Source organism: Trachemys scripta, chromosome 1 (assembly GCF_013100865.1).
Source record: "Trachemys scripta elegans isolate TJP31775 chromosome 1, CAS_Tse_1.0, whole genome shotgun sequence".
NCBI lineage: Eukaryota > Metazoa > Chordata > Testudines > Emydidae > Trachemys > Trachemys scripta.
In genome coordinates, this window is record NC_048298.1 from 186,783,315 (window position 1) to 186,811,093 (window position 27,779).

General features: G+C 40.9%; 1 protein-coding gene across 3 annotated transcripts in view; it reads right to left on the reverse strand.

Annotated features, from left to right (window-relative positions):
* RUNX1 (RUNX family transcription factor 1) overlaps positions 1–27,779 on the reverse strand; it is a 196,959-nt gene that overhangs the window by 69,174 nt on the left and 100,006 nt on the right. For all 3 annotated transcript variants that reach the window (XM_034752486.1, XM_034752468.1, XM_034752476.1), the window contains 2 exons: positions 18,113–18,366; positions 12,321–12,477 (listed from right to left, as the gene is read on the reverse strand). In XM_034752486.1, the coding sequence (XP_034608377.1) occupies positions 12,321–12,477; positions 18,113–18,366 (411 nt within the window). The remainder of the gene's footprint in view (positions 1–12,320; positions 12,478–18,112; positions 18,367–27,779) is intronic.

Sequence of the window (27,779 nt, forward strand, 5' to 3'; positions counted from 1 at the left end):
GAATTCCAAAAGTGAAAGTAAGTGATATTAAAAGGGACACCAACCTTTTTTGGGTCCTAGAATCCAATCTACCTTAAAAAACGTTACACATAGGGTGAGGATTTTCATTAATGCTATGTTTTAAGAAAGCCATCCCACTACAAAGAATTTTTTTTAAATGCACAATTTTGACATAAAATATTAAAACTAATAGATCCAGATCTTGGGGCCAGTCAGAGGCTGGTTCAGCCCTCAGGACAATTTAGAGCAGACACAAAGATCTAAAAATGTGCCTGGCTCTCCACGCCCCTTGGGGCTATTCTGGCAGACAGGTATTGCTGGTGTACAACAGTGCTCTGGCCACAACACCAGCCATGCGCCCTGTGCTACCACAGTATACACTACCCGAGGAATCCTCTTACACTGGCAAATCCCCAGGTACCTAGTTAAAATGGATTTTTTTTTACCCTTTGCCCTGCAGTAGCAGAGTTGATCATCTGTCCTAGTGTGTGAATGCCTCCTCTCTTCTTCAGAAAGAAGTAGACTGGTATCCCCGAGCAGTACACATTCCAACTAGCATAACTGAGGATGCTAGCATACAGACAATAAATGGGACATGATGAACTCAAATATCACATTTCTGTCTGAACACTTTTTTATGTATTACTGTAACAACTGTTGCCTTAGGGTTTGATCCTGCAATTCTTGGAAGAGCAATCCTTGCTTACATGAATAAGGATTACTCATGTGAGTAAGAGCTGCATGACTGGGCCCTCCGATTATGAACAGTGACAGATTTTCTCTCTATATATTTTTCAGTTGTTTACTTTTTCATTTGACAGTGTTTTATGTAGAGTCAGTTTCATTTCTGCATTGATAGTCAGTTTCACTTCCCAGTCTCAGGCACTAGCATGATGCCACCCTTCTCCTTCACTGCTCGGGGAGTCCCTATGCCCAAGTTTTCCCTGCCACTCTGAGAATGTGTGTCACAGTGCAGCTGGTGCTGCTGTTCCATTGTTTGCCTGGCAGAGACTTGATAACCCTTTTCCCATTTAAGAATTGAGATTATTCATTATCAGTTTTTAAACATTGATGTTTTAAATAAATGTGAATTCCATAGAACTTAATTTAATTCTGATTTTTTTTTAAATGTAAATCTTACTTGTATTTTATGAATTTTGGAACAGGACAAGTGAATTGACTAAATCAGAGACGTGACCAATGCACGATTTCCACACTTTTCTAGATACCAAATGGTGATTGTTAGTAGACCCCGGCTGGCTCTACTATCACCATGTTCTCAGAGACCTCCCTCTGCCATCCTGGTCCCAGACCCATAGACCTCATGCATAATCTCCTCCCTTTTGTTCAGTTACTTCCTGATACACATCTTCCCTCCTGATTTGTCTGCATACTAACATCCTCAGTTATGCTAGCTGGATAAAGTCCACAGCCACTTATCAGGCAGGAGGCAGTAGGAGGAAAGAAGTATAACAGGAAGTAACGGAGCAAAAGGGAGGAGATTATGCATGAGGTCTACAGATCTGGGACCAGGGTGACAGGAGGGAGGTCTCTGAGAACATGATGATAGTAGAATAATTATCTTACATTGAATCACTGATTACCTACGGGGGATTACATCAATATCAGCAGTACTCTCCCCCACAAAAAAGCAATATATCTGGAGATGACATCATGGCATTGTTCAAGTTCATAGGCCAGGTTTTATTGGGGGTAACTACAGGAATTTGGCCAGATGTGTATATTTGTACATTAACGTCTTTAATTTTATGTGTTTCAACTTTTAAGCATCCCAGCAGTGTGGTGTAGTATAGTGTAGCGTAGTGTACGTTGGAAGGAAGAATGTTGGAAACTAGAAAAAAATATATATTTCATCCTGCCCTAAGAAATAACAGATCCACTTTATAGGGAATGTTGTGTGGGAATGCTTTGTTAGGCTGGAGGCCTGCAGATCAAGTTTTCAGCATGAATTAAAGCATTTGATTAAAAGACTGAAAAGAGGACTCTTAATGGAGAAGCCAAGCAGCCTTGAACTGTAAGTAGAGCTGCTGCAGCCCCTCTATAAAATTCTTAGGAACATGGGTGGAGACAATAATTACAGTACAGGAAGAATGAGAAGCTGTTGGGTGCCCAACCTGTGTGGCACAGTGGCAGTACAAAGAGATTATATGGCTTTATTGCTAAAATGTGATGTTTATTGCAAAAATATTATTGAGCACTGAAAGGCATACGTGGACTTCATAAATATTTGCATGTTACTAATGTTTGTAAAAGGGGTTGGGAGGGTTGAATTACAGAAGAGTGATTTTTTTCCCCACAAAGATCAGCCTGACATATAGCACTTCATTTCTGCCATTCGGTAGCTAATTTTCTGCTCAAGATACTGGGTTGGTCCTTTTGAGTAATGGCCACCTATGTACGCAGAAGTGCTGCTTTTTTAGACTCATCCAGCATGATGTTTTATATTTACACAGATCCTTTCACTGCAAAAGAGCCCCCCAGTACTTTACAAATATCCCGAAGTCACTTTGTCCACCAGTGAAATGCAGCCATCTCTGGGGTGGAATGTAGCAGCTGTTTAGCAGAGTGCAGTGATGCTACACAATAATATAGAGGGGGGAAAACCCACTGTAAAAAAATGAAATGGAGAGGAGAACTCAGGGAGGCAGAATAAAATTACAATGTGGCCTTATCCTTGCAAAAATACCTTGGGATCATTAATTCTAATAATAGTATTTAAACCTTCTGTAACACTTCATAATTTCAAAATGTTAATGTGTTGTTACAACACCTCTGGAGGTAGAAATTATTGCTCCCATTTTATAAGTGATGAGATAAGACTAAAAGGTTAAGTGATTTGCCCAAGGTCACAGAACAAGTCAATAGCAGCGGTAGAATTAGAACTCAGGAATTCCTGTCTCCCAGCCCTGTACCTGCTAGAATATTACTAGACTTGGAAAGATTAGATTTTTATTGGGGAATGCCGGTAAATGTTGATTTCACTGTACACATGCAAACAGATAAAAAAAATTCCATCTAGAATAATCAAAATATATAGCTAAACAAAGTACAAAAAATGCTGCTGGAGAACTCATTAGACTGAAGCTGGATTTTGAATTAGGCTGGTTACAAATGGACTAGCAAATTAATAGTAAAAATAAGTACCATTTGTTGTTTTAAGGATATTGACTTTTTATATTTTGACCCATGACATTGACAATTTGCGTTAGTCTATAAAGCTTTAACTTTTTGAATCGCAACTGCCATTAAATAATTGTCTGACCATCCCCCATAATTTCCCACTACTTTGAAAATTTAAATGGATACAGATCTTAAAAAGTGATTAAAAATAAACATTGATATGATCCATCAAAATTATATATAAAAAAAATGAATTCTGCCAAGCCTAAATATTGCCTCTCTTTCAGAAGCATGTTTGGAAAAACCTTCATTTTTCCATGTAAAAGCTGGCATTTTCCACCTCTCAGTATGGCCTATTCCCAGCCTAGGGTGCTTATTGTGTAATAGCTTAAAGAGTACCAGCTATTGATTCACCTGCTGTAATCCTTACTGATTTTGTCTTGGCTCCTTGCCCTTTTGTCTGCACTGGTTTTCACTTTGGACAAATCCCAGTTCAGCCACCTGTTCAGACAGACACTGGAAGATCTTAGCATTTTGGCGATTAGTTCCCAGCTGGGACTGGGCACACTTCTCACCCCGCAGAACAATGAAGCCAATGACCATCACATGGCTCCAGGCAGATGCATGAACAAAGATGGTGTCAGTACACAGGCTTCAAAAGAGTGGTGTGCACCAACTCTGAATATGGCTGGCAAATGGCACCTGTGTGTTTGTCAGCAATAGTTGAACAAGTGAGTGACCTCCAGCCCAGATGACCGCCGAGTAGTGGAGTGTAGAAAGATGACCAGAGAGGTCAGTTCTGCAGTGAGTGGTGCAAATGTGGAACATCAACAGGAGGACTGTTTGCAATGACTCATTTGACGTGGGAGTAGGACGCATCTACACTGGCATTACACTGATGTAACACCCACTGATACACAACTTGGGGTAACTTGTATTAATGGATGTCCAAGAACCACTGATACAGATAGATTTCTGTATGAACACCTGGCACCTCCCACTAATAGAAAGTTCCTTAAAGGGACTTTCTAATGTAGCTAAGTCTTCAATAAGACTTCAAAGCATGGACATTACTATGTTAACTTTTAGAGCTGTGGTGCGTTACCTTCAGCCTGTCAATTATACATGGCCGCCTATCAATGTGTTTCCTGCAGCTTCTCACTGAACTTCAGGAAACTGGACAGGAAACTCACTGCATGCACTTCCTTGCAGAGCTCTAGTAGCTTCATTCCTTCCTTCCAGTAGCTGCTCCTCCCCACTTCCCCCTTGTCAGCCTCCAGGAGCTCCTCCTTCTACACCCACTCCCGCCACCCAATGCCTCTCCCTTCCTTGCATAATATTAGAAGCAACCCCTTGACCACAAGGAGGGAGCAGAAGTACTACTGCTAGTTGACTGGGTGAGGCTAAAAACTAGAGGGCCTTATTTTCATCGACATAAAAGCCATTTTGGTACTTTGCCTAGCACAATGGAGCCCAACTTGCTTGTGGCCTTTAGGTTTTATCACAATCTAAACATTAAATAACAATAATTTATACCACCTTAGCAGGGTAAAGTGCCTGAAGCTGGTAGCGTAAGAAAGCAGAGCTGAGCTTCAGGCTACAACTGGCTTGGGAAGAGGCACCCTGAAGGCAATGGGTAAAACCCAGGCCCACTGGAGTCAATGACAGAACTCCCATTGATTACAATGGGGTCAGAATTTCACTCAGTGGCTCTAGGACAAGAAATGGAGGGGGACAGTAATAGAGTAATAGAGGAGCAGGAATAAGAGAAAAAATTAGATGGAGAACACAGAAAAAGAGGAGCGACTTTAGTTAAAGAGACAGAGAACAAAAGGGAAAGAAATGGTCTGAGAAGGAAAGTCGTAGTCAAAAAGAGAGAAAAGGGATTAAAAATGGGAGAAAAGAGAAACAAAAGATTTAAGATTAAACAAAATGTTCCCCCCCACCCCATTTACTCTAAATGCTATATGAGGGGACAATACAAACTGACCCCAAAGTGCTGGAGGCTTATGTAAGTTTATATGCACATTATATTATCATGGCCCTCCGTATGGCAACAGTTGTGCACCACTGATTTAGAACACCCTCTGTTCTTTTGTTAAGTACAAGAGAGTTGATGAGAGCTGCACATTTTAGAGTAGTCATTTGAAGTTCATGAAAGTGCCCTGAGGCAAGCGCACTAATTATTTTTCTCTTAATGATTTTATTTTGACTACAAATCAGCAGCTGTTCTTGGTGTGACTTTTTTTCCAGACAGTTTTGCTTGAGAAGATGTCTAAAAGAGGGCACACAAGAAAGAAAAGCAACCCAAACCAAATACAAAACAAAAAATGCTTAAAGGCAAACAGATTTCTTGAAACAATGTAACCTCTTCTTTCAGTGAGATACTTTGTTTTCCATAAACAGTATCCTCCTAAGATGAACTTCTTTTACAATCATACAAAATAAGAAGACTCTCAGAGAACAACACGCTATCTCATCATCATCATCCCAAGTTTAAAACAAAATGTTCAAGCACGGCTCCGTGCAACCAAAAAGTAGATTTATTGTTATTGGAACTAGGCCAGTAGTTCAGCACTTGGCATGATCGCTGTTTACAACCATAATGCTCCCAGAGACAGGAAGCTCTAAAAATCACTCTACCATTATTTTTCTCCTATTGACACTTTCTGATTGAAACTTCTTCTGCCCAGACCAAATTTAAGTAACCCAATAGAATGTCTGTCAGCTGGCAAAGATAGCAGGAGTCATGCTGAACCCTCCGGACCACATGATGTTTTCAATTCAAATATCCTCACTGAACTGTATCATATACTTCCTTAACAATCAGCAATTCATACAGAAATGTCTACAGTTATATATTCAATGCAAACATAAGTCAGTTTTGGTTGTACAGTTTTGTAAAGAATTCTTCTCCCCTCTCCCCACTAAGTTTCCAATGAAAGCTTGCACCAAGAAAGTGACTTTGTCTAAAGGACTGTGTTATTAATTAATATAATTTGCATATCTTTCCCCACACTGATGGATCACCACTATTTGATTTGCAAGATCTATGATACATTATATAAATGCAGAGGGTTTTCATGTCAGATTTTGCCATGACGCTTAATTTTACAGAGAAATCTAAAAGAATACTTCAATCCTACCTGAAATGATGAGCTGAAACTTGCTTATATTGTATTTCATCTCTGTGCTTACATATCTTACTCACATGGCACAGTATCATTCATAATACATATTTGTTAAGCACTAAGAACATGCTAGATGCTGTACAAAGTTAAAGACAGTCCCCATCCTGCAGAGTCCTGCTTTCTAATAATTTCTTTACTAACAACTTTTACTTTCCCAGTCTTAAAAGGTCAATGACTTTTGAGTAATTCTCTACAAATAAACAAAGAGAAAAAGAAAACCAGAAAAAATGTTTTAACCAATTGAAAAACAGTTTACAATAATATTAACAGACAGCTGCACACAGCCTTGGGAATAAACACCCCCTCCCTCTCTCTTAGGGTGATATTCATTTTACTTATACAAAGCATGAATAATCAAACTTAATGCAGGTGAAATATGCAAATAGTAGGAGGCAAAATTTACCCCCTCTAACCCAAACTCAGGGTCTGTATCTGCAGTCCAATATGCTGTGGTGACCACAACCTATGGGCTGGAGTAGTGACCACAGCCCCTTCACCACTTGCAACAAGTCTTAGGGACACTGGATTGGCACACTCAAAATATCCCAAGGCTCCTCCCCAAGCTACTCTCCAGCACCACTTTCCACAGCACACAGGGAAACACAGCTTCCTCCAGTCACAACTCCCCTTCCTCCCCCCAGCAGAGTCCCATTGTGTAACATCAGTGGTGTGCTGGCCCTCCGTGCAGGGAGGGATTTCACCCTTCGGAAAGTCAGTGATGGAGGATGATACTAACTTGACAGACCCGGAAACAGAAGTCCTTTATTAATACACAGGATATGAACAACACAAGCAACAAATAGTTCTGGCTTTGTATCCTATTATCAAACCCCTGGACCATCACCTCTATCTGTCTATCTTGCTGTTTATCACAATATCATATGTTATACAACAATGTTGTTTTTAGACTGCAACTTTTCTTTTTCAAATACATTGTTGTTACTTTTCTTCTCTTTTGAGCTGATCAATTCTAATACAGTGAAATCTATATAAGAGGCCATCCTTTTCAGGCAACCTCCTGTTTCAAGAGACTCCCCTCCCCACAGTATTTTCTTTTAAAACCCCAATTAATTGTTATCCAAGGGTCTGATACAAAACCAACTGAAGTAAATGGGAGTCTTTTCATTAATGCCAACGAGTTTGGATCAGGCCCCAGGTAATTGCTTAAGACAAGTTTTACTGCTTTTTATACTCTGTTGAGTTCCAGTCTGCACTCTGAATACTATAATTTTAAATGAGTTTAACTTTTAGTAAAAGCAAAGTTTAACAAAAATGCCCTTAAATAATATGTCAGAAAACAAAGCTACACAGAATGAGTCAAATTCTGCCATTAGAAGGCAAGTAAAAACCAAATGAACTCAGAATCTGGCCCAGTAACTTGTTAGCACATTTCTGTCATCTACATTCCAGTTTAAACTGAGCTTTCTTCCTCAAATTTATGTCTTGAAGAAAGAGACCTAAAATGAATATGTCTGATTATGTCTTGTAATATCCTCCAAGTGTTCTCATATAGGCCAGTGAAGTGAAAACCAGTGGCACAGACTTACATTTTCTTATGTTTCATAGAAATGAAAAATGGCATATTCTTATCTGCCAAATTATTCATGTGGTTCTGACCCTGCCAGTTGCTGAATTTTTAAATTTCATTTTTATTTCTTAAAAAAACTATTTTAAAAGATCTTGCAATAAAACTAGTTATAATAATCATTAAACTCCAGAAAAATGTTTAAAGGTAAGATTGACAGCTTCTGCAGGTAAACCAAGATACATTCACATCAATTACTAATATATTAACCCATTCAAAGTAGTTTTCACCCAGAAAGCATGCAAAAAAATGTTGCCACCTACAAAGCAGACAGTTATTTGGATAAATGATTCCATGTGGAATCAATGTAGTGTCCACCAGACCCTGAAACTTTCCCTCTCTAAAATAACTATTTCTTTTTAATTTTAGCCAGTGAACTTCCTGTGGGGTATTTGGCTTTCCGTGTTAGCTTTATCTTAATATAGCTTATTATGATGAAATAGCTACATACTTTGCATTGGTACAGAATAATTACATTTGAAAAATGAATGAATGAAGGGAAAATTTGGGAGAAAAAAATAAAGGAAGATGTTTACCAGCTTGTCAGGCAGAGAAGCTTAAAGTTTCTTAAGCCTTAAACTACATTGTTCTTTTAGAAATTACTTACTAAGGCCTACAAGCCAGACAGGCAGGTTTTCCCAGTGGCATTCTGAACTGAGGGTGAGGAATAGTAATCCTGGACATCAGCCAATTCCAATGCAAATCTGCTTTGTACTGGAGGGCAAGCCAAGTCTCCTAAATACAACATCCTGGTGTTTCTGAAGATCTGTGATACCCTCACTTTCCTGTGTTGGTATCAAGAAAATCAAGTGGTTTTTTTTTTTTTTAATAATGAACATCACACTGTATGCCCAGCAATAGCAATACAGGCCTGTTGCTTCACTATTAAATGTAAAATGAACATCGAAATATAGCTGAGTTATTTGATTATCTTTCAGCCACTATTTGGCACAAACTTGTGCATCAAAGGGCACACAGGCCCAGATCCTCAAGTGTTGTAAACTAGTGTAATTCCATTAAAGTCAATGAAGCATCGTCAATTTACATAGGTGAGAATCTGACCTATTGTCTTAAATAAGGACACATGAAACAATAGCTATAGTTACCTATATTTACAGTTAATGTCTCACATTCCTTTTACAGCACCGCCGAGGGTCAGAATTAAGGGTAATTGTTAAAATTAGTGAGAATGATTATTTTCTATCCTCTGAAAATGAGAAGTGGATTGTCAACATTTCTGTGAGGTTTTTAACAGTGATGTTTACACCTCCAATGATAACTGACATATCATAAGAGAAAGTGAGGCATGAACTTGAATTGTCACAGTGTAGAGCCCTTCTTTGTTACATCAGAGTAGTGATTTCAAGTAATTCAAACCACACAAATGGTATCCACAATGACCATAACTGACTCAAACTTCCAATGGCTGTTCATGTATAATTGGCATCACATTACCACTGTTGGGAGCTGAATTTACCCAAGCTCAAATATTACACAGCAAACAGAGTTTCACTTGATTTTCCTATACTAAAGAATCAAAAGAAGCAATGCACTTTGATGCAGCAGCTACCTTATTATTTAGGCTTTATGCAAACGCAACAGAACAGAACATCAGAAATCATGCACCCAAATGCAAACAAGCCACACCTTTGGAAAACAGTTCAGTGTTATATGAGTAAACAAAAACATATATTAGTCATTCACTCAAAATTTGGATAGCTAATGGAGTTTATGAGATTAAACCTCCAAGACTGATTAGTACCATTCAAGGTCCCCATATAACCTTTTTTAAATCTAAGATATCACAGCAAGCACAGTATTTTTTTAAATAAAACTTCTAATTGTATATAAATGATTGTTGTTATTAGCAACCAAAAGGTATTAGCAGAGTAAATGGTTACAAAAATCTTCCCTACAAGGTTTTTCTTTTGGACAATTAGTGTTCTCTCTCAGCTATCAAATTTTGACCTTGAAAAATCATACAGACCACAGTTGTGATTTCTAGCTTCATTAGCATGGCCAGGAACCAAACTGCAAGTCTATTTTTATTAGCTTCTCAACCACTTTGCCAGCTATTCATTTGAATCTTCAAAATGTTTTCTAAACACTCATCTCTGAATCATAATGCAAATACCATTTACTGAAAAGGTGGAACCTTTAATATAACAAATGAACATGTTTAATGACTGATACTTTTATACATTACAGCATCTCTTATGTTTTCAGTAAATGGATATAATTATCCCTGCATTACCCTATTATTATCCTTCCTTAGCATTACTAAGCTACATTTTCAACTGCAGTCTCCCCCCTCGCATTGGATTCTGAAGCTAACCCAAACAACCAGGTTTGAATGATATCAGGCTAATGAAGCTACAGGACATTTCAGGCCTGGTTGGATATTTTACACATAAAATGTATTTGCTTTCTGAATTTATGTCTCATTTTTAAATCTGTTCCGGGGGTATGGTTTTCTCAAATTGTACATGGATTTTATAGTAGAAAAAAAATCTACAAAATACAAGTTTCATTTCAAAAGCAAATAAATTCTGCTGTCTATAAACAGTGTAAGTTCCTCAGTCAAAAGACTGATCTCACTCCCATTGTAATATGAAGCTTTGCAAGGAACAGGAATGGGCCAGCTATGCAATCCTCCTGAAGTATGCTTATAACACCGTTCATGTTTATAGGAGTTATGCACACACACATCAAGAGGAGACTAGGTCACTCAGAGAGTACACAGACGAATAAAAATGGGGGTGGGGAAGAACAATAAGCCTAAAGGGCTCTGTCTGGTTCCAAAGAGACAACAGATCTCAAAACAACTGGTAAAACTAACCTACTTGAATGCACCAGATAATGTCAGTTTTGGTTTATAAATTTAACAACACTGAACTAACCTTAACTGACAACATTGTATTTAGTCAGCCAAATCTTATGTTTTGACTTCACTTTAAGATAAGAACTTAACAGAAGAACAATATATTTGTAAGCACTTTATGAAAGCATACTGAATATGAAGTACTTTTAGTGCCTTACCCTAAAACTGGAAGGCTGTATTTTCAAATTTTCATCGGCTTTTCTGCTATGGGCCTGATTCAGCAATCCTTATTCAGGCAAACAGACCCTATTCATATGAACAGTTCATGGGACTAATTACATGAGTTAGGAGAACAGCGTAAGATGAGTTCATAAAATTATCTTGTTATATAAACATGGCTGTTTACAATCTGGGTTTTCTATGATTATGGGCTTGAACTAAAGCCCACTGAAGTCAATGGGAGTCTTTCCCATTGAATCAGGCCCCATATCATCTGTTCATGTGTTAATGAATGAACTGTGCGTGTGCTAATACTATAATTTATGGATTTTAGCATCTTTTGGGGTGGAATTATATTCTATATCAATTTCAAATCTCAGTTGTTACGAATAGCAATGACACCTTTTTATTCTTACTTGGAATTAAAGGTCACCAAAGAGATACAGAGGACCAGATCCTCAGCCAGTGAAGTCTTCCATTCTCGTCTATTCAGGTTCTTATACTATGCTCATCACTGTAGTATCTCAGTGCCCTACATTAAGCAATGTGACTAACATCTGCCATGTGTTTGTTCTCTCTTCCTCTCCCCAGGGGGAGAAGTGTGTGCAGTGGAGTGTTTTGTGGTGGAATTTATATGTAAAATATAAAAAATAAAACCTATATAGATACCCCCTCCCCCCACATACATACATACATATACACACATGTTGCTATATGGTTAAAGTTAGAGAAAGCAAGGTCAAGGAAGCGCACGTTGCACTTGGAGCAGAAGATGGGGAGGTCTGGAATGGTCCTGAGCTCCTGAGTGAGCTCATTCCACAGCCTGGGGGGAAAGACCCTGCACCCCATCAAAAGCCCCCAGAACACTGACTCCTGAACAGACAAGCTTTATCTTTACCATAGAAAGTTTCATTGTCCCTTAGGAGTGGAGTTATCAACCACTGCTTTGGACAATAAATCATGTTGATTTACATCAGCTGAAGCTGTGGCTCTCTTCACAAATTAATATAATCCGAAGTAGGGGCTATATTCAGCTCTTAGTTACACCAATGAAATCACCTTGATTTCAGTAAAGCTAATGAGCTTGCACCGTGTAACTAAGGGCACAATCAGGATTGTCTTTTGGATATGCTTTTAAATAAGAACACTGTTAGGAAGTGTAAATCATAATGAGGATTGGCTTGCATAAAACAATACAAATGTGTGCTCAGTTTCTGTACTGTGAGAGGCTGCACAAGCCAGATCTTGCAGGATTCTCCAGTGCCGAAGCTGGACATATTTTATGTTCAAATTGTCCCTAAGTAATTGAAACTTGATTCAAGTAGTAAACATAGTCAAAATATAGCTGTGAGCAAATACGTACCTCTTCCACTTCTACCCACAAATCTGAGGTCATTGAACCTTGCTGCTTGGTTTTTCATGGCAGCTGTAGCATTTCTGAGCTCTGCAGAGTAGTTTTCATCATTTCCAGCCATTACTGTGACCAGTGTCCCATCAGGGACATCGCCTAAGGCCACTACCTGAAAGATTAAATAGAAGAATCCTCAGTCTTCGTAAGTGAAATGTATCAGTAAATACCCTGATGAAAACGGGAAAAGCAACAAATTATATAAACTAAAAAGCTACTTGGAGAAAATAGGATATATTTCCAAATGTAGCTTACAGAGCCAGATAAAAATATTTGTAACTATACATGTCTAAACCACCTAAATGCACATAAATATGTACAATACACATAACATGCATACATTTAAATTTACCAATACATAAATAAATCAAAACAACAGGGCCTGATTCTGATCTCAATTGCATCAGAGTACGTCGGGAATAACTCCATCAAAGTCAATAGAATTACACTGGTATAAAATTAGTGCAAGAGCAAAACCAGGCCTATTGTCTCTTGGACATAACAGAATTGATTCCCCACAGTGTCAATCCAGTTTTGTGTTATGTAATTTCATTGATTTCAATGCCGATACACCAGTGCAAAACTGTGGGAAGTCAGACCCAAAATATACATTTGATCACTGTTCACAAAACCATTTCTTTTTTCCTTTTAGAAACAAGAAAGCAAGTTAATGAAATTAGAACTGTCTCAAACCTTTGTTAAAATTGTAATGTGAACTGATAAAACCCAAAACATTTAAATTGAAGGCTTAAGCTCTGTCACTAATGTTTCCATTGTGTTTCAGCAGTGCCAATATTTACAAAATATCACCTAATATTTAGGAACATACATGATGCTACATTTCTGATACAATGTGCTACATGATATTTAGATTTCTAGCCTCAACTTTTCTGATTTCTCTCAACTGTGTCACAGTTCTCATTTCATTAACCATTTTAGTATTTAATTTCATTTTAAACTCTTGTGCAAGACCCTGTTCTGACTGCGCTTAGACCAGTTTTACACAAGTGAAATAATAAAATAAAATAAAATAAAATGATTATAATAAAATCTAGCCCTTTTTAGTTTCCTCTTGTATAGATTTTAAGAGGAAGTAAGCAGTCCTGCTTCATGTCCTCAGAGGTACTGCTTGATTTTTCCCCCTTCCTCTTAGCATTTTCTAGTTCATGTTCATGTAGTTAAAATGTCTCATTACTTTTCACAACCCAGTTTATGTGTTTCTCTCACATCACACTGATATTTCTAAACAGGTCCACAGCTCCTTTACCTATTCCTTTTATTATAATTATTTCTTACTCATAATAATTCCCATAACATTTCAAAAGTCTCTGATCTCTCCTTCTCTTACATAGGCTACACTCTGCACCCTAATGTTCTCCGATGTGTTCTAAACCCTTATTCTTGATTCCACATATAGAGTTGTGCTCATTGTGTCGAAATTCCCTCTTTGTGCATACATTTCTACTTCCTCTTCTCCAGCCCTCCTCAGCAGCCCGTGCTTTTGTTTTTTGTTTTCATTTGTACACAGCAAAAATGCTGTATTATCAGCACTATGTATTTCAAATCCTCCTGTTCTTGGTATGCAATGTTTTCTCTCTCTCCAGACGGTTGTGTGATGTGGCAATTTGGCTTTCAAAATCCACACTCATGAACCTGATGTGCTTACCAAGTTATTTTTTAAAAAGCCTGTAATAAAATAATTATTCTACATGTAGTAAAGACTTCAGGTATAAGGAAGAACATCTAGGAAAACCCTGTTTTACATGAGTATTTGTGTGATTATTTAAGGAATTTTGCATGCGTATATTAAGTGGCGAACAAACCTTCATGAATTACTGAGATAATGCCCTTAAATTGAAAAAGAATATGTTTAAAATTCACCATATTTACAATTCACCAAAGACAACTTCTATGATAAGCTATTTGAAGAAACTACAATAAAAATAGTATAAAAACGTGTGCATACACAAGAAAAAAGAAAAACTGGAATGAAAAGTCATAAACGATAGGCACTGACGAAATACAAACATTTACATTATAAAACAGACTAAACAGATAAGTAGGAACTTGCTGACTGGAGATATCTAGTATTTTGTTTTACTGTTCAGCTTTTAGAAATATATCTTCAGAGAACTGGGCAGAATATCAGCAAACCCATGCCACAGCACACCTAAACCTCCCAATCTTGGTTCACCAACCAAACAAAATTGGTCTTTTAAATTAGGATTTAGATGATTTCCTAACAGTATATTGAATAATTAACCTATATTATAATTTGTTATTAAACTGCATCAATCATTGCAATTTACAATATTTAAATTCCTTGTTAACTTTCCTTTATTTTGAAAGAAAATCCTGGATGTTTTTGGTTTAAAATGGAATTCTGATTCTAAAGACTATATGCAAGAAGTGATTTTTAATTTTTTATTTTATTTTATTGTGTGGAGTGTACGAACAGGGGGAAAGAGATCATATCAATCTGTAGAAATCTCTTGGTTTTCATTGGTACAATGAATATTACCAAATTCCCTAAAAATCCCACTCCTATATTTGAGCATAGGATCTTGGCAGTATATAAATGATTTGAACCGTATATAAATGATTGTGCAACTAGGTATTATGTGTTACCCAGTTTTCGCACGATATAGATTATTTTCAAATGGATCGGAATACTTTCAAAAGGGACGATTTGGAAAACACACAGTAATATTTACAATTAGATTGCGTTAGTTTTTATAATTAGTCAAATACGTCAGGTCTCATTCCCCAGGAGTTCCCACTAGCCGGGGAGTTTTGGTGATGGTGAGCAGCGGGGCGGGGAGCGGAGCTGCAGACCTAATCAGAAGGCAGGTGGACTCATACTATAGGATTTCAGAGGTTCACCAGGAAACGCTGTACCTTTGCTTGTATGTGTGTGTGGTTTAATGTTAGAAATGAATAATCTTGTCAGGTTGGAGCGGTTTGACTCCCCTACTTTGTTTGCAAAAGTAGTGGGGAGGGGGTGTAGTTATCTAAAACATAACGCGCGAGTTCCTAACAGAAAAAAAGCTGAGGGCAGGTAACCCCATCAATCCACCCTCCCTTCCCCTCCTCCTAGCCTGGCCATTCACCTGGCTGAGAAAAGCTCACTTCATTCAAACATGGCATTACAAACGATCCGCTCAGAAACAGGAGCGCGGAACTGAGCCCTTTTAGCTGCTGAGCTCTCAGCTCCAGTAGGAACCAGACAGCAACATTTCGGAGGCGCTAGGGGAGAAAAGGTGGCCGGGTGGAAACACTGCGTGCTCCGTCTACGTTTAGAAGGAGCGGGGCAGGCGTTGGGTATTAATCACATTATTGACTCATTCCCCTTCCAATACAGGGTAGGAGGAAACGGTTTCAAACGCGCCACGCTGGCCAGCCCCCAGCTGCTCTGCAGCCTGCGCCAAAGAGCGCATTGAAATAGAAGAAGTGAATTCAAAAGTATCAGCCAGATTTCGAGACTTCGCTTCTCTAGCTCCCTTAGGGACCCAGAAGGGTTTTTTCCCCAGTCTATTTTAAAGAATTAACTTTGCCTTGTAGTGTTATAGCGTCCCAGCAACTTACCTGCAGTTGTGTACAGGTTAGTATGGTTAATGGTATAAAAATTCATCAACTTGTGTGAAGGGGGATTTGGTAGGGTGACCAGACAGCGAGTGTGAACAATTGGGACGGGGGTGGGGGGTAATAGGAACCTATATAAGAAAAAGCGCCAAATATCAGGACTGTCCCTATAAAATCGGGACATCTGGTCACCCTAGTTGGTTTTCGGAACTGATCATTCCGACTTGACCTTCCTTTCTCCCACCTCTGCCCTCTCTTCCTAAACAAAACCCTCGGGAGGCAAAATAAACACTTGTGCTTATCCTAAAAGCCCTGTTCTGATACGTATTAAGGCTTTAAGAGCTCAACTGATTACCCCACGTAATCAAATGGATACTGCTCTGATCTGGTTTGGCAGCGGTGAAGTTGGTGGAAAGAACCCTGTCCCGTGTGAAAGGAACAGGCTGATTCAAACTGTCCTACTCCCGATCTTAAATGTAACCATTTAACGCCATTAAAAGCTTTAGGGGAGTAACAGGGGCTCATCCTTGGGGACAATTAAAAACGTGTTGTTGTTTTTTTCATGGTTGAAAACATATAAATCAATGGGAGGGAGTTCAGCATTATAAACAAATTATTTGTAGGCCAAAGTCTTTTTTTTTTTAAAGTGGGTAAGGGGGACTGAGTACTTGAATCCAAATAAGAGGAAATCGGAGCATGTAGACAAGAAAAGCTATACCAATTATATTCTAAATGTAATCTACATTCTTTACTCTTCTTGATTGTAAAGACACATTGTACTGATTATCCAGGGAGGCAGACACAAAACTTCAGTGGGGTCGATATCAGCATATAGAACAAGCATATCTCTTAGATGGGGTCCTGCTAAAGTATTACACTTGTGGGTTTTTGTTTCTTTGTTTTTGTTTTAAGAAAAAGGTCATACGTTTTCAGACAGGCTGGGTAAGTGTACTACAGCAACTCCAAGTATGAACAAAATCAAAAGGGAAAAAGAGCTTCTAAACTTCTCTCTCTTCTCTGTTCATTTTAAACCACCACCCTCGGTGGAAAGTTGATGGTCTATGAAACCGCGAGATCATGCATCCTTTTTGTGCAAGAACTGCAGCATTCATAAATAAGGGGCCTTACGCGAGTGTTTCGAACCTTTGAAGTTTTAGTGACTTCCATCAGGAGAAAAGCCAGCACCTTTCATAGATGGAGCTGCCAAAGGTGGGCTGGATTTAAAAAATAATCTGGAAAAACATTGATATATTTAACAACAAACGAATTATTTTCCAACTCACTATCTGCTCAGAATAAACCGCTGACCAAACTGGGTACCAAAATAAAAAAGAGCTGACTTTTAAAAGGGATGTACACCTGCCACGCTACACAAATGGGGGCTTAGCACCTCTTAGTTTCCATTATTTAGGCGCCTTCAACACAGTGTAAGTACGAAACTTTACACAGAACTTTGAACATTGTGGCCTGTAGTACTTTATGGTCTTACAAACATATTCATCCAGAAGTACCCCAAACTCCGATTTTTAAAAGTGCCCTGTTCCCATTGTCGTGGGTTATTTCTATGTACAAAACACACTACCGTCCAGAAAGGGTCATTTTAGGCTATTGATACTTGTATCCACCCTGTGATTGATTGTTGCATCCTGTTACACAAGGTAGGGAGACACACTCAGCTCCTTGTTCTTTGCTTGTTATAGAACCACTCCTTAATGGTATGTTTATGAATGAGAAGAAGAGACAGACCGGTTGGAGAGAGAGTCTCCACAGCTAGTGTCCTGCCCCCACGCTTCCTTTCTCCCAGTGACTCATGTTAGCAAATCAATACACTAATACTGTTAAATAGGAGGGCCCGCTATACTCACCGGCGTGCACCACATTGCATAAAGGGCAACACAGTGAATCAGGATACCCAGAGCCGGTCCCTACAGCAACTCCGGCCTCCTTATGTGGGACTACGCCTAAAACACATCTCCAAACTCCAGATTAACAGCCCCCGTCCGGGAAGAAGTTACATGAGATGCACGCTGCGTTTCTAGTCTGACCGTGTGCACACCAGAGGAGTTTGTATGTTGTCCCAATCCCCCCCCCTCCCCGGGCTCCCACTGATTCCCTCCCCCCCCGGTTTAATGCCTCCCTCAGAGACATGCTGAAAGGCCAAATACCTTGAAAGCAATCGGCAGTGTCTTGTTGCACCTCCAGTGCGTCGGGAGCACGGAGCAGAGGAAGTTGGGGCTGTCAGTGCGGACCAGCTCCCCTGGGTGATCCGCTAGCACCTCCACCATGCTGCGGTCTGCAGTTCTCAGCTTCCCCACCAGGGCGCCGCTGTTCTCCTGGCCGGCCAGCGGGAGCGCCTCGCTCATCTTCCCCGGGCTCAGAGTGGTGGAGGGCGGCGTGAAGCGGCGGCTGGTGCTGGTATCTACGGGGATACGCATCACAACAAGCCTGTTGAGTGAAAAATCTCCCAAGAGTTCTTACAAAGCAGCGACACGAGTGTAACTCTTCAGCGATCAGCCCTCTGGAGACCAACATAAACGGATACAGGCTTAGCACTCGGGGTGGGGGGAAGGAGGGGAGTCGTTTCTATGCCTGGCCCAAAGTTAATTTTGCTGAGCAGTTTGAGGCAGCGAATAAACTGAGCTTTAACTCTTTGGCTTCCTGGGCCTGCGAAACAGAAGAGTTAATCCAATAATCGAAACAATCTTCCGCACGGGGGTGTACTGTGAAGGCTGCACATTTAGTCTTTGGCTGGTACAAGAGTTATTAGAGGCAAAGCTCCCTCCAAAAATCCCGCACACCAAGGAAATATTTAGGCAGGGGAAAGCTAAGACACACGTTCAGACACACAAGCAAAACCTGGAGTTAATTCCCTATCAGTTTCTTCCAGGTGATTTTTCTAAAGTCCCAGTAGAATACAAAATACATCAGTATCTTCCATAGACAACAGCCGCTCTCTAAAATGGCGAAAATCGGCTTCAGTCTTCAAAGAATACAATGCGCGAGCTAGGATTTTCAAAGGTCAGCTGACTATAACAATGTATATATACACAGACACACACATATACTGTACTTCATCAAATATTTACAGTATAATCTGCAGAGAATTTAAACACAACAGAAATCCATTAATGGTCTCTGCAGGGTTTTTTGTTTTTAAAGTAGCCTTGAAAATCAGCTCCAGTAGTTCGACTTGCGTTGCTCTAGAAGTACTCGTGTCATGATCTGTCAGTAATTTTGAAAAAATGTTCAGTGCATGGAATTCAATATAGATATAAATGCCTTTGGTACAAAGTCTCTCCTAAATCTTAGAAAGGTCGCAGCCGATCTCAAGCTCTGAGGCTAAAAAGTCCACACATGAAAACGTGGGTTTGGGGATGTTGGTTAAATTGTGGGTTCTCTCTGTGGTTTGGTGTGTGCAACAGCTCTCGCGCGCGCTCTCTCTCTCTCACACACACACTCTTCAGAAGTCAACCAACAGTCTGCAGCAGTTTGGTGAGTCACTGCCAACTTTTTTTTTTGTGTGTGTGTGTGCAATCTCTGAGACAATCTTCCTCTAATTCGGCCACAGAAGCCAGCTGCTTGACAATATTTTAACCACAGCAGGTGGAACTCTGCTTTCGGAGACACGCTTTTTTCTCTTTTCGCCTGAACGAGATCGATACTGAAAGCTGGCAAGTAAAAACTAATGTCTGCTTGCAAAGGACCGCGAGCGTCCCTTCCGAAAAGAGAGAGGAGCTGGAGCACTCACACACATACACACAGGACAATGACAAAAGTTCACAGACTCGGTAGAAGTTAAAATATCCAGCCCCGAAGACAGTTCTGAAAAAAGCCCATTTCCACAGCTGAGAGAGCTTGAGAGTCTTCACGTGTTCACAGGGAACGCTTCCTCATGGCTGCCTACTGAACACAGGCTACACAGCTTTATGACCTTCTGTGAGGAGCTGTTTGTTTGCTCATGCTGATCTGGAAAGCCTGGTCCTCCCGCCTCCCTTGCGCCCTTCTGGCTCTATGAATGGAGATTGACTGGAAATGAATTTGCTTTTACAGTAAGAGTGCGGAGGAATGTCATTCCCTCAGCTCTTTTGCATATGGGGAGGACGCCGGCCAATCAGATCCCTTTCCGGTATCAGCCAGGGCGCGGCTCCAGTCCGGGGGCTCCTGGAATTGGCCCGGGCGCTGCCGCCGGAGCTACTGTAAAGAGCCCAAGTGTCAATGGGATGCCGCGGCCACCACAAAACACACACAGAGGCAGAGACCATGTGCGGCTGCTGGTGCTCCTCAGACCCCACCGCAAACACCGACTGCGGGGGCAGCGGCAGCAGCCCTGTGCATAATGCACTTAGCTCCCTGCCTGTGGTTTGCTAATGCTAAAGGATATTATATGCAGTGACACCAGCACCAAGAATGGCAGCTGACAAGCAAACCCTAGCCTAAGCCAGCCTTTCAGAACCAGCCTTTCAGAACTCCCCCCCCCCCCCCGTTTCACTGCAGTTTTGTCTGAACTACATTTAAAAGCCACCTCTGCTAGGCAATTGATGATTGGTGGGTTCCTGGGATGTCTATTAGGACAGGGTTAACTGTACATAATCAGCCTTGCCTTGAAAAATTACTCTCCCAGGCACCAAATATAATCTCTTGAACTTTATCACGATGACTGACTATATTGAAATGTGTAATGATATTTGCACCCACTCGCCCCAAAATACACAGTCTGGACAAACACAATTTTGCAAGTCTATGCCGCCTCCCCCACTTTAATCTGTCACTTCTTCCTTCCTCCCTCTAGGGTCCTTTCAGGTTTATACAATTTCAATCTCCGTCATATTCCTGAGCTTTTAACATGTGCACAACAGAAGCTGGTCCAATAAAAGCTATTACCTCACCCACCTTGTCTCTCTAGAATCTCTTTCACAGGGGAGGCCAGGACAATTGCAGTCTTTGGCAAATGGCCAACATAGATATGCCTGCAAATCACGTTTTAAAAAGGCACAAATCATGCTATTTCAGTCACAAAATATTCAGCCAGTGAATGGCACTACCTGTGTTCCCACCATGTCCTTCTGCTGTTACACAGTCCCAAGTTAAATGAGGTTTGAGTAACATTGTGGGCCCAGCAAACTACAGCTTGCACAAGCATTCACTTTCTTTCTTTTTTTTTTTTTTACCACATCAGCATTTGTTCCAACTGTCCTTTCACCCTTGAGAGCCCAGTGACTCACCCCCAGTCTAGCAACAGCTAGGGGCCTCTACCCCTCTCTCAAAACTACTATTATAGTCCCCTTCTGCCTCTCCCTCTCAGGATCTGCCCCTGAATGACCACTCTGGTAGTGCCATAGACACAGCTAATGTCATAGACCCAGCCAAAAAATACAGTTCCCTCTGCACCACTATGGTGGGATTGGTGATCCAGTCACTTCTAAAACACAGCTCTCCAATTTTCGAACAGGGAGCACAGCACTGGCCACCCTGCATCCAGGGTATTTTCCTTTACAAGTCCTGCTTATTTCAGGACACGAAGGTAAGCCATGCTGTTAGACTGCCGTTGGTCAAAATGGAAGTAGTGGGATTTCTGTTCATAGCATTTCACTGTGGACATTGATGGCATGGGTTTAGTTTAGTTTTTCTTCTGATTTTTTTAAGCAGTTGCCCTTTGCCAAATACAAGTCACTCCTGGCAGAGGGTGCTGCAGAGCAGCTCTGGGCCAAGCCCCGGCTGCCCTCTCATGGCTATGTCCTGGCTAGCCTTGCCCCCCTGAAATTTCACACCCTTGTGAGCTAAATAAAATAGAGGTTACCAAGGCAGGCTTCTGCTGGTGCTTTTTTTCTACACTAGTGCTCCTCCTGCTGATAGGGCCGGGGGAGCTGAATCGGTAGCAAAGATGTGACATTTTGAGAGGAAAATGACAAGTACAGACAAGGCCAACATGAGCTAATATAGCCACTTGGCAGACACTGTTTGGCCCATACCCTCCTTGCCATCAGCAGTATTTAAACAAGCCGAGACCTAAAACTGTGCTAATGATTTAATGAAATTACATCTCTGGGCCATGCCAGAGCCAGCACTCCTTTGAGATAACCACCCTGCCTGTGCCTCCTTATCCTTCCCAGGAGATGCCCCACGGGCCTAGAGGCCACAAAGTTGTCCTCTCCTTCCTTCCCGAAGCTGCTCCTTCCACCCCTTCTCTCTCTGTGTCACCTCAAGGGCTATTTCCTTACGCTCCTCCCCAGTCCTGGCCTCAGCTGCAAGGGAGGGCCCTGCAGTGCTCCCACACAGGGATATATGGGGTATGGTGCAAGGCTAGACAGCAGTTCCGAACAGGGATAAGGGCAAGCAACAACAGCTGGTCCCCCAATGACTGAGGGGAAGTGGGGGAGCAGGCACGTTGGTTAATAAAAACCATTGCTAAAAGCTGTACTGTGGTAACAGGAGGGACAAGCCCTGCCTTTAACAGCAAAGAGGAAGCGAGCTGAAGGCTTGTTCCTTGAGTCTCTGAGCTGCCTACGGTTTATTGCGCAATCCAAGCCAAACCCGTAATGCAAAATCAAACAGCAAATAAACCCCGGGGAAGGCGGTGGCGCTGCACCGCCTCCCCCCTGCAGCAATGCGGAGCGGACAGTAGAGGGGGCCAACAGCCTTTTTTCCTCGGCACTCTTCTGCAAAGCTGGGCGAAGCCGCAGGGCGCGGGCGGGGAACGAGCCCGGCTGTCCTTTGCCCCGTGCAGGGAACCGCAACAGCTCAGCCAGCTCTGGTGCAAAACACGCCGGAGCTAGGCCAGGTCTTTCCGCACAGCTTCGCACAGGCTACACACACTCACACACCCGGAGAAAGGCTGCCCGAGACACACACAACACCCCGCCCCCCCCAGCCCAGAGAAAGGCTGCCCGAGAGCAGATTCTGAGCAGAGAAAAAAAGTCCGGGTGATGAACGATGCCATGTATCTAGCGCTCGGCTGAGCCAGGCTCTGGGCGAAATGCTTCTTTCCCCAGTTTATATCTGCAAGTGTGGCAATGTTGAGCGGGTAACTGGTAAAGAGCGATCCTAGCCTCGGGCGGCTCAGCTAGGCAGGGTGGGGCCCATTGCTGGGAGGGGTTCACCAGCTCCCCCCTCCAGAAACTAACAAGCCGGGAACCAGGGACTGGATTAGGTGGCGGGCGCAGAACTGTTTGATCCCTGAGCCACACAACTAAGAGCTCAGGGGTTCAACTCGCAGGACGCGTCCCTGGCAGCGCCCGCTCTGCGGGCGAGAAGACGTGGCTGAAAGAGGAACAACCGTGTTAGGCGTGTTTAGCCGCTGTCACGACCCCCCTTAGTCGTGTCCCCTGCGGCCAGCACAGGCAGGGAGATCTCGTTCCGCGCTGCATTCCCTGCGCCAGCCAAGCCTGGGCTGCGCGAGGAGCGCAGGGCAACACACCTGTTCCCCACGTGAAAGCAGCTGTTAGGAGGGCGTGTGCCACCCAAGTTATGGAAAGGGGCACATTACACACTCCCTACCCTGCCGGCTCAATCGCCAGCCGCTGTCCGGCTCCAGCGCCCTTCTGTTCATGACAGAAGAGGGAAAAGTTCAACTTGGCTAACACTTCGCATTCAAACACAACCAGAGCCCGGGCGAGGAGCTTCACAAGGCTGGTGCTAGGAATAATTTTTTTTTAACAAAAGGAAAAGCACTACAATTGCACCCGATCTTGTTTAACAAAATGAAGCTAACGTGGATTATTTCTCTGTGTAATTCTCCCGGAGACAGGGAATTCATGTCCTTCATTAGCATGTTAATGGGGGGGGGGGGGATTTAATTCCTAATATGCCGCCTGTTTGGTTAGTCAATAATCCTCTGCAGAAGGCTTCCGATGGGTATTTAATTCACCGGAGATGAGCACAGCCTGTGATCTTGCAAATTCACTAGACATTTGTTTTAAAATTGCTCCGTTGTTGCACGTAGGAGCGTTTTCACATTTCATATTTTCAGGATCCCGCTTCTTTTATGTCTCCCAGAAGCTGCAATTTCCCCTTTACTGGGAGCTAAACGTTATTGAAAGGCAGAAACTGCATACTCTCACTGCGTTGCAAACACACTACCACCACATTTACGACGCGTCCTGAGCGGTATCTCCCGTTCCCTAACGAAAAGTTTCTTATGCATCATACAGACGCAGTTCTTTCTATACAAGAGAACAACAGTTTCATTTTAGAATGGCTTTTCGTCGCTCTATAGCTTCCAGTTTTTTTAGTAGCATATATAGGTGATGCAATTTTAGTATTTCCCCCAGAACTAACAGGGTAGGATCTTGATAGTTGTTCGAAATTTGTTTACAACATAGTATCTTCACAGAACCTTCAGTGGCAAATATAAAATATGTCCTTAAATAACAAAGTGAATGAAGGATACATGGGTTACTAAATATATTTATTGAGGAATTACAGGGTCGAGGATTTAATCAAAAAGCTTTTTAAAACCTCATCATTTAACAAGAGCACGTTTTGAGTATTTTTTTTAATTCTGCCACTTGTAGCATTAAATCATTGCAGTGAACTGTTCAACTTTCCCTTGTGCTAAATTATCTCAAGTCTAAATTACTTCTGATCTATTTCGTTATATTTTTAGGAGCAATTAAAAAGGCAAGTGGGGATTTATAAAATACAGTTTACTATGTTTATTACATATGGGATATATTAGTGGTGGATAACCTTTTTATAGACATTGAATAGATAAGGAGAATAGTTTCAGTGAAGTAACTTCTGCATATTTGTATATATTACATCATGTAAAATATACACACCAACAGAATTTGATTGTTTTTTGAATCAAGTAGGATTCTTCAGCTTTAGTCAGGTGGTTTTAAGGCATTTTAGTTTTAAAATTCATTAGTATACTGAGCTGAATTTCACTCAGTGATCCTTTCTTAATCTGAATTAGTCACTTGAAATGGAAATGATATAGAAATACAAAGGAAAATGGAAACACAAAATTTCCATGTTTAATAGAAGACATGGGAAATATTTCATCCTTATAACCCTGCACCATTTAGCTGGCATTATCCATGTTGAAAAGAAATGTATTACTAAACCAAGAGTAATAATAAAGCATTTTAAATAGCTTGAAGCCAGGCTTTATATTAAAATAAACTGTAACAAGGAGTTATATGTGATGGAGATAATTGATAAAGTTGAACTTGAATGTTGTATATTACATGTCTATCAGGGTTAAGGCAGCAGTAAGAATGATTTAATCTTTTGGTTAATTTAATTTATCATCTTCCATTTTACTGAGCTGTGCATGATGAACAGAGAAATATAATTTGAATCTACTGTATGGTGAAAATCTCTAGGTGGAATCATTCTGTGTAAATACTCTGAAAGAATAGAAGTTAATGAAATAAACAGGCTGCATGAATAAAATGAGAGTTACTAGTGAAATGATGGTTGTTATATATGAAGGTAAATTATACATATATTAGGCAACATTTTTTGCTAACATAATCTTTCTTAGTATTCCAAAGGCTAAGAATTGTCATAACATATTGTGAAGGTTATGAGTCAGAATCAGTTCAGAACAGGAGTCACAACTTGTATTTTAATGATTAACAGTTAGCATACTGCACTGCTTATATTTGTATTTTAATATCAATTTATTACAGCTGTAAACAAACCACATATGACTCTCTAGCCACTATGGGTTGCTTTTGTCATACAGATTGCTAGACCACAAAGCACTGAGCTTTTTAAACTAATGCAGTTAAGCAAAAGCTTTGGAAATATGAGAAAGCAGATTTAGGGATGAATTTTAAACAATATAAATTGCACAGGGAAAATTGAGCATGAACGTAATGCAAGTTACAGCTACTGCATGCAAATACTCTAGGGGCAAACATGAAGAAAAATATACTTGTTCCGAATTGCGTAAATGCATGTGTTTTTGAGCATATTTTACAGAGGAAAAGGAGCAAGGAAAAATACTGTGAAAAGAAAAAATATGTAGACCTTAACAGAATTGGCCCATATAAAATAAAAGAACAATCTTAAAAAAAAAAAAAAAAAAAAAAGGCTCCAGTCCCCAATCCTGCAAACACTTACACTGCTGTGTAACTTTACTCAGGGCAGTGGTCCCTGTGAAATTAATGGGACTGCTCATATGAATAAAATTATACACATGCTTAATTGTTTGAAGGATTGGGGCCTAAAATAGAACTATTCTCTGGGTCAGCTAGTGTCTGAATTGTTTAGCTTGTCTGTTAAGGCCCTGTTGCCAAAAACTCTTAATTGTGTGAGAAATCTTTGCTTCTACATGTGATATGTTGAAGGTCTGCTCATGTGAATAAGGATTTGTAGGATCAGGCCTTTACAACTGACCCTGCAAACACTTAATGCTAGGAATAGCAATTGTTATCATAAGTAGTCTGATTGAATTAGCTAAAAACAATTACTCTGTTATTTAACATATTAAAATATTTTTGTGCTGCTTGCCTTTGAGTTTTATGATTGAACACAGCATTGAAAAAAAATAGTATTCTATAGTTATAGCCATATAATCCTCACTATATCCCACAATGGCCTTGTATATACATTGAAATATATATATTGAATCGAAGTAAGTTAATGTGTATGAGAGGCCATTGAGACAAAATAGGCTGTGAGGTCTCTAATATGTGGAAGACATTTCGCTCTATATATTTAATTGGACTGGCTGGTGCTTATCCATTGTTATGCCAGGACTTTGGCTTGGAAGAGGGTAACTTGGCTGCAATTCAACCCAGGGAAGGCTGAGGTTGTGCAGGTATGTTGGGGAGCCAACTAGAGAAATGGCACAGTTGATATGAACTCTGGACATCTGCCTACCTTTTGTTGGTCAGGTTTGCAGTGACCAATGCTTTTGTCACTTCAAGACTCTATTACTGTAATATGGTTTACAGGAAGCTAAGTCTTGGGCAAATCACTTTCCCCATCTGCAAAATGGAGATTAAGACATCTTTGTAAAACCCGTTGAAATCTACAGATGAAAAAGGCTATGCAAGTATGCAGCATTATTAATGATTATTATTATTACACTTTAAGACCATCCAGAAGGTGCAGCTCTTAGTGGAAAGCCGTGCTGGTTAAAAGGTCTTTCTTTTTGAGGCGCTCAAACTAGCACTGCCCCTGGTGTAGGCATTTGGGGGAGTTGAATACCCTTATGTTCAGGGAGAGATTTTCATCTGTGGAATATACTTTCTGCATCAAACCCCAGATTTGTTCACCTTCAGCAGGCAGTGACACGCCCATTTGTTCTTCCACGCTTTCCCCATGGGAAGGAATGAGTTGATAGGCGAAAGTAGGAAAGAGCTCAATTGTGGGGAGATTTCAGAGGGGCCAGTTTGTGCGGTCCTACTTATTGCTTTTACCATGAGCACCCTGAACGCTGGGTCTGCTGCTTAAAAAAAAAAAAAAAGTAGCTATAATTCAAGGCTCGATTAGGGGCAGCTCGATGTAAACTGCACATCCTGAGTGGCCCCCCTCGGAGGTACTGTGTCTCAGAGACACTCTTCTGAGGCACAATCCACTCCCTGATTCCTCTTTTCTCCAGGGAGGAGGCAAAGGTGTAGTAATTTGCTGCTGGTCTATACCAGCAGTCAATTATGGATACTCCCCAATGGTGGTTCAACTTTTCTGGGAGGCTTGTTAGGGGTCAAAGCCAAGGTTCTGCTCATTCCTGGCCGCTCCCTGCTCACCTGCTTCAAAGTGTGTGAAAATAACTGAGTGTGCAGTCCATGCAGACACCAGCATGCCCAGTTCCAAGATCTGCATAGCCCAGGCAGGGGCAAAGGGCACTCTTACTCCTCTCTAGTCCACTGCACATGG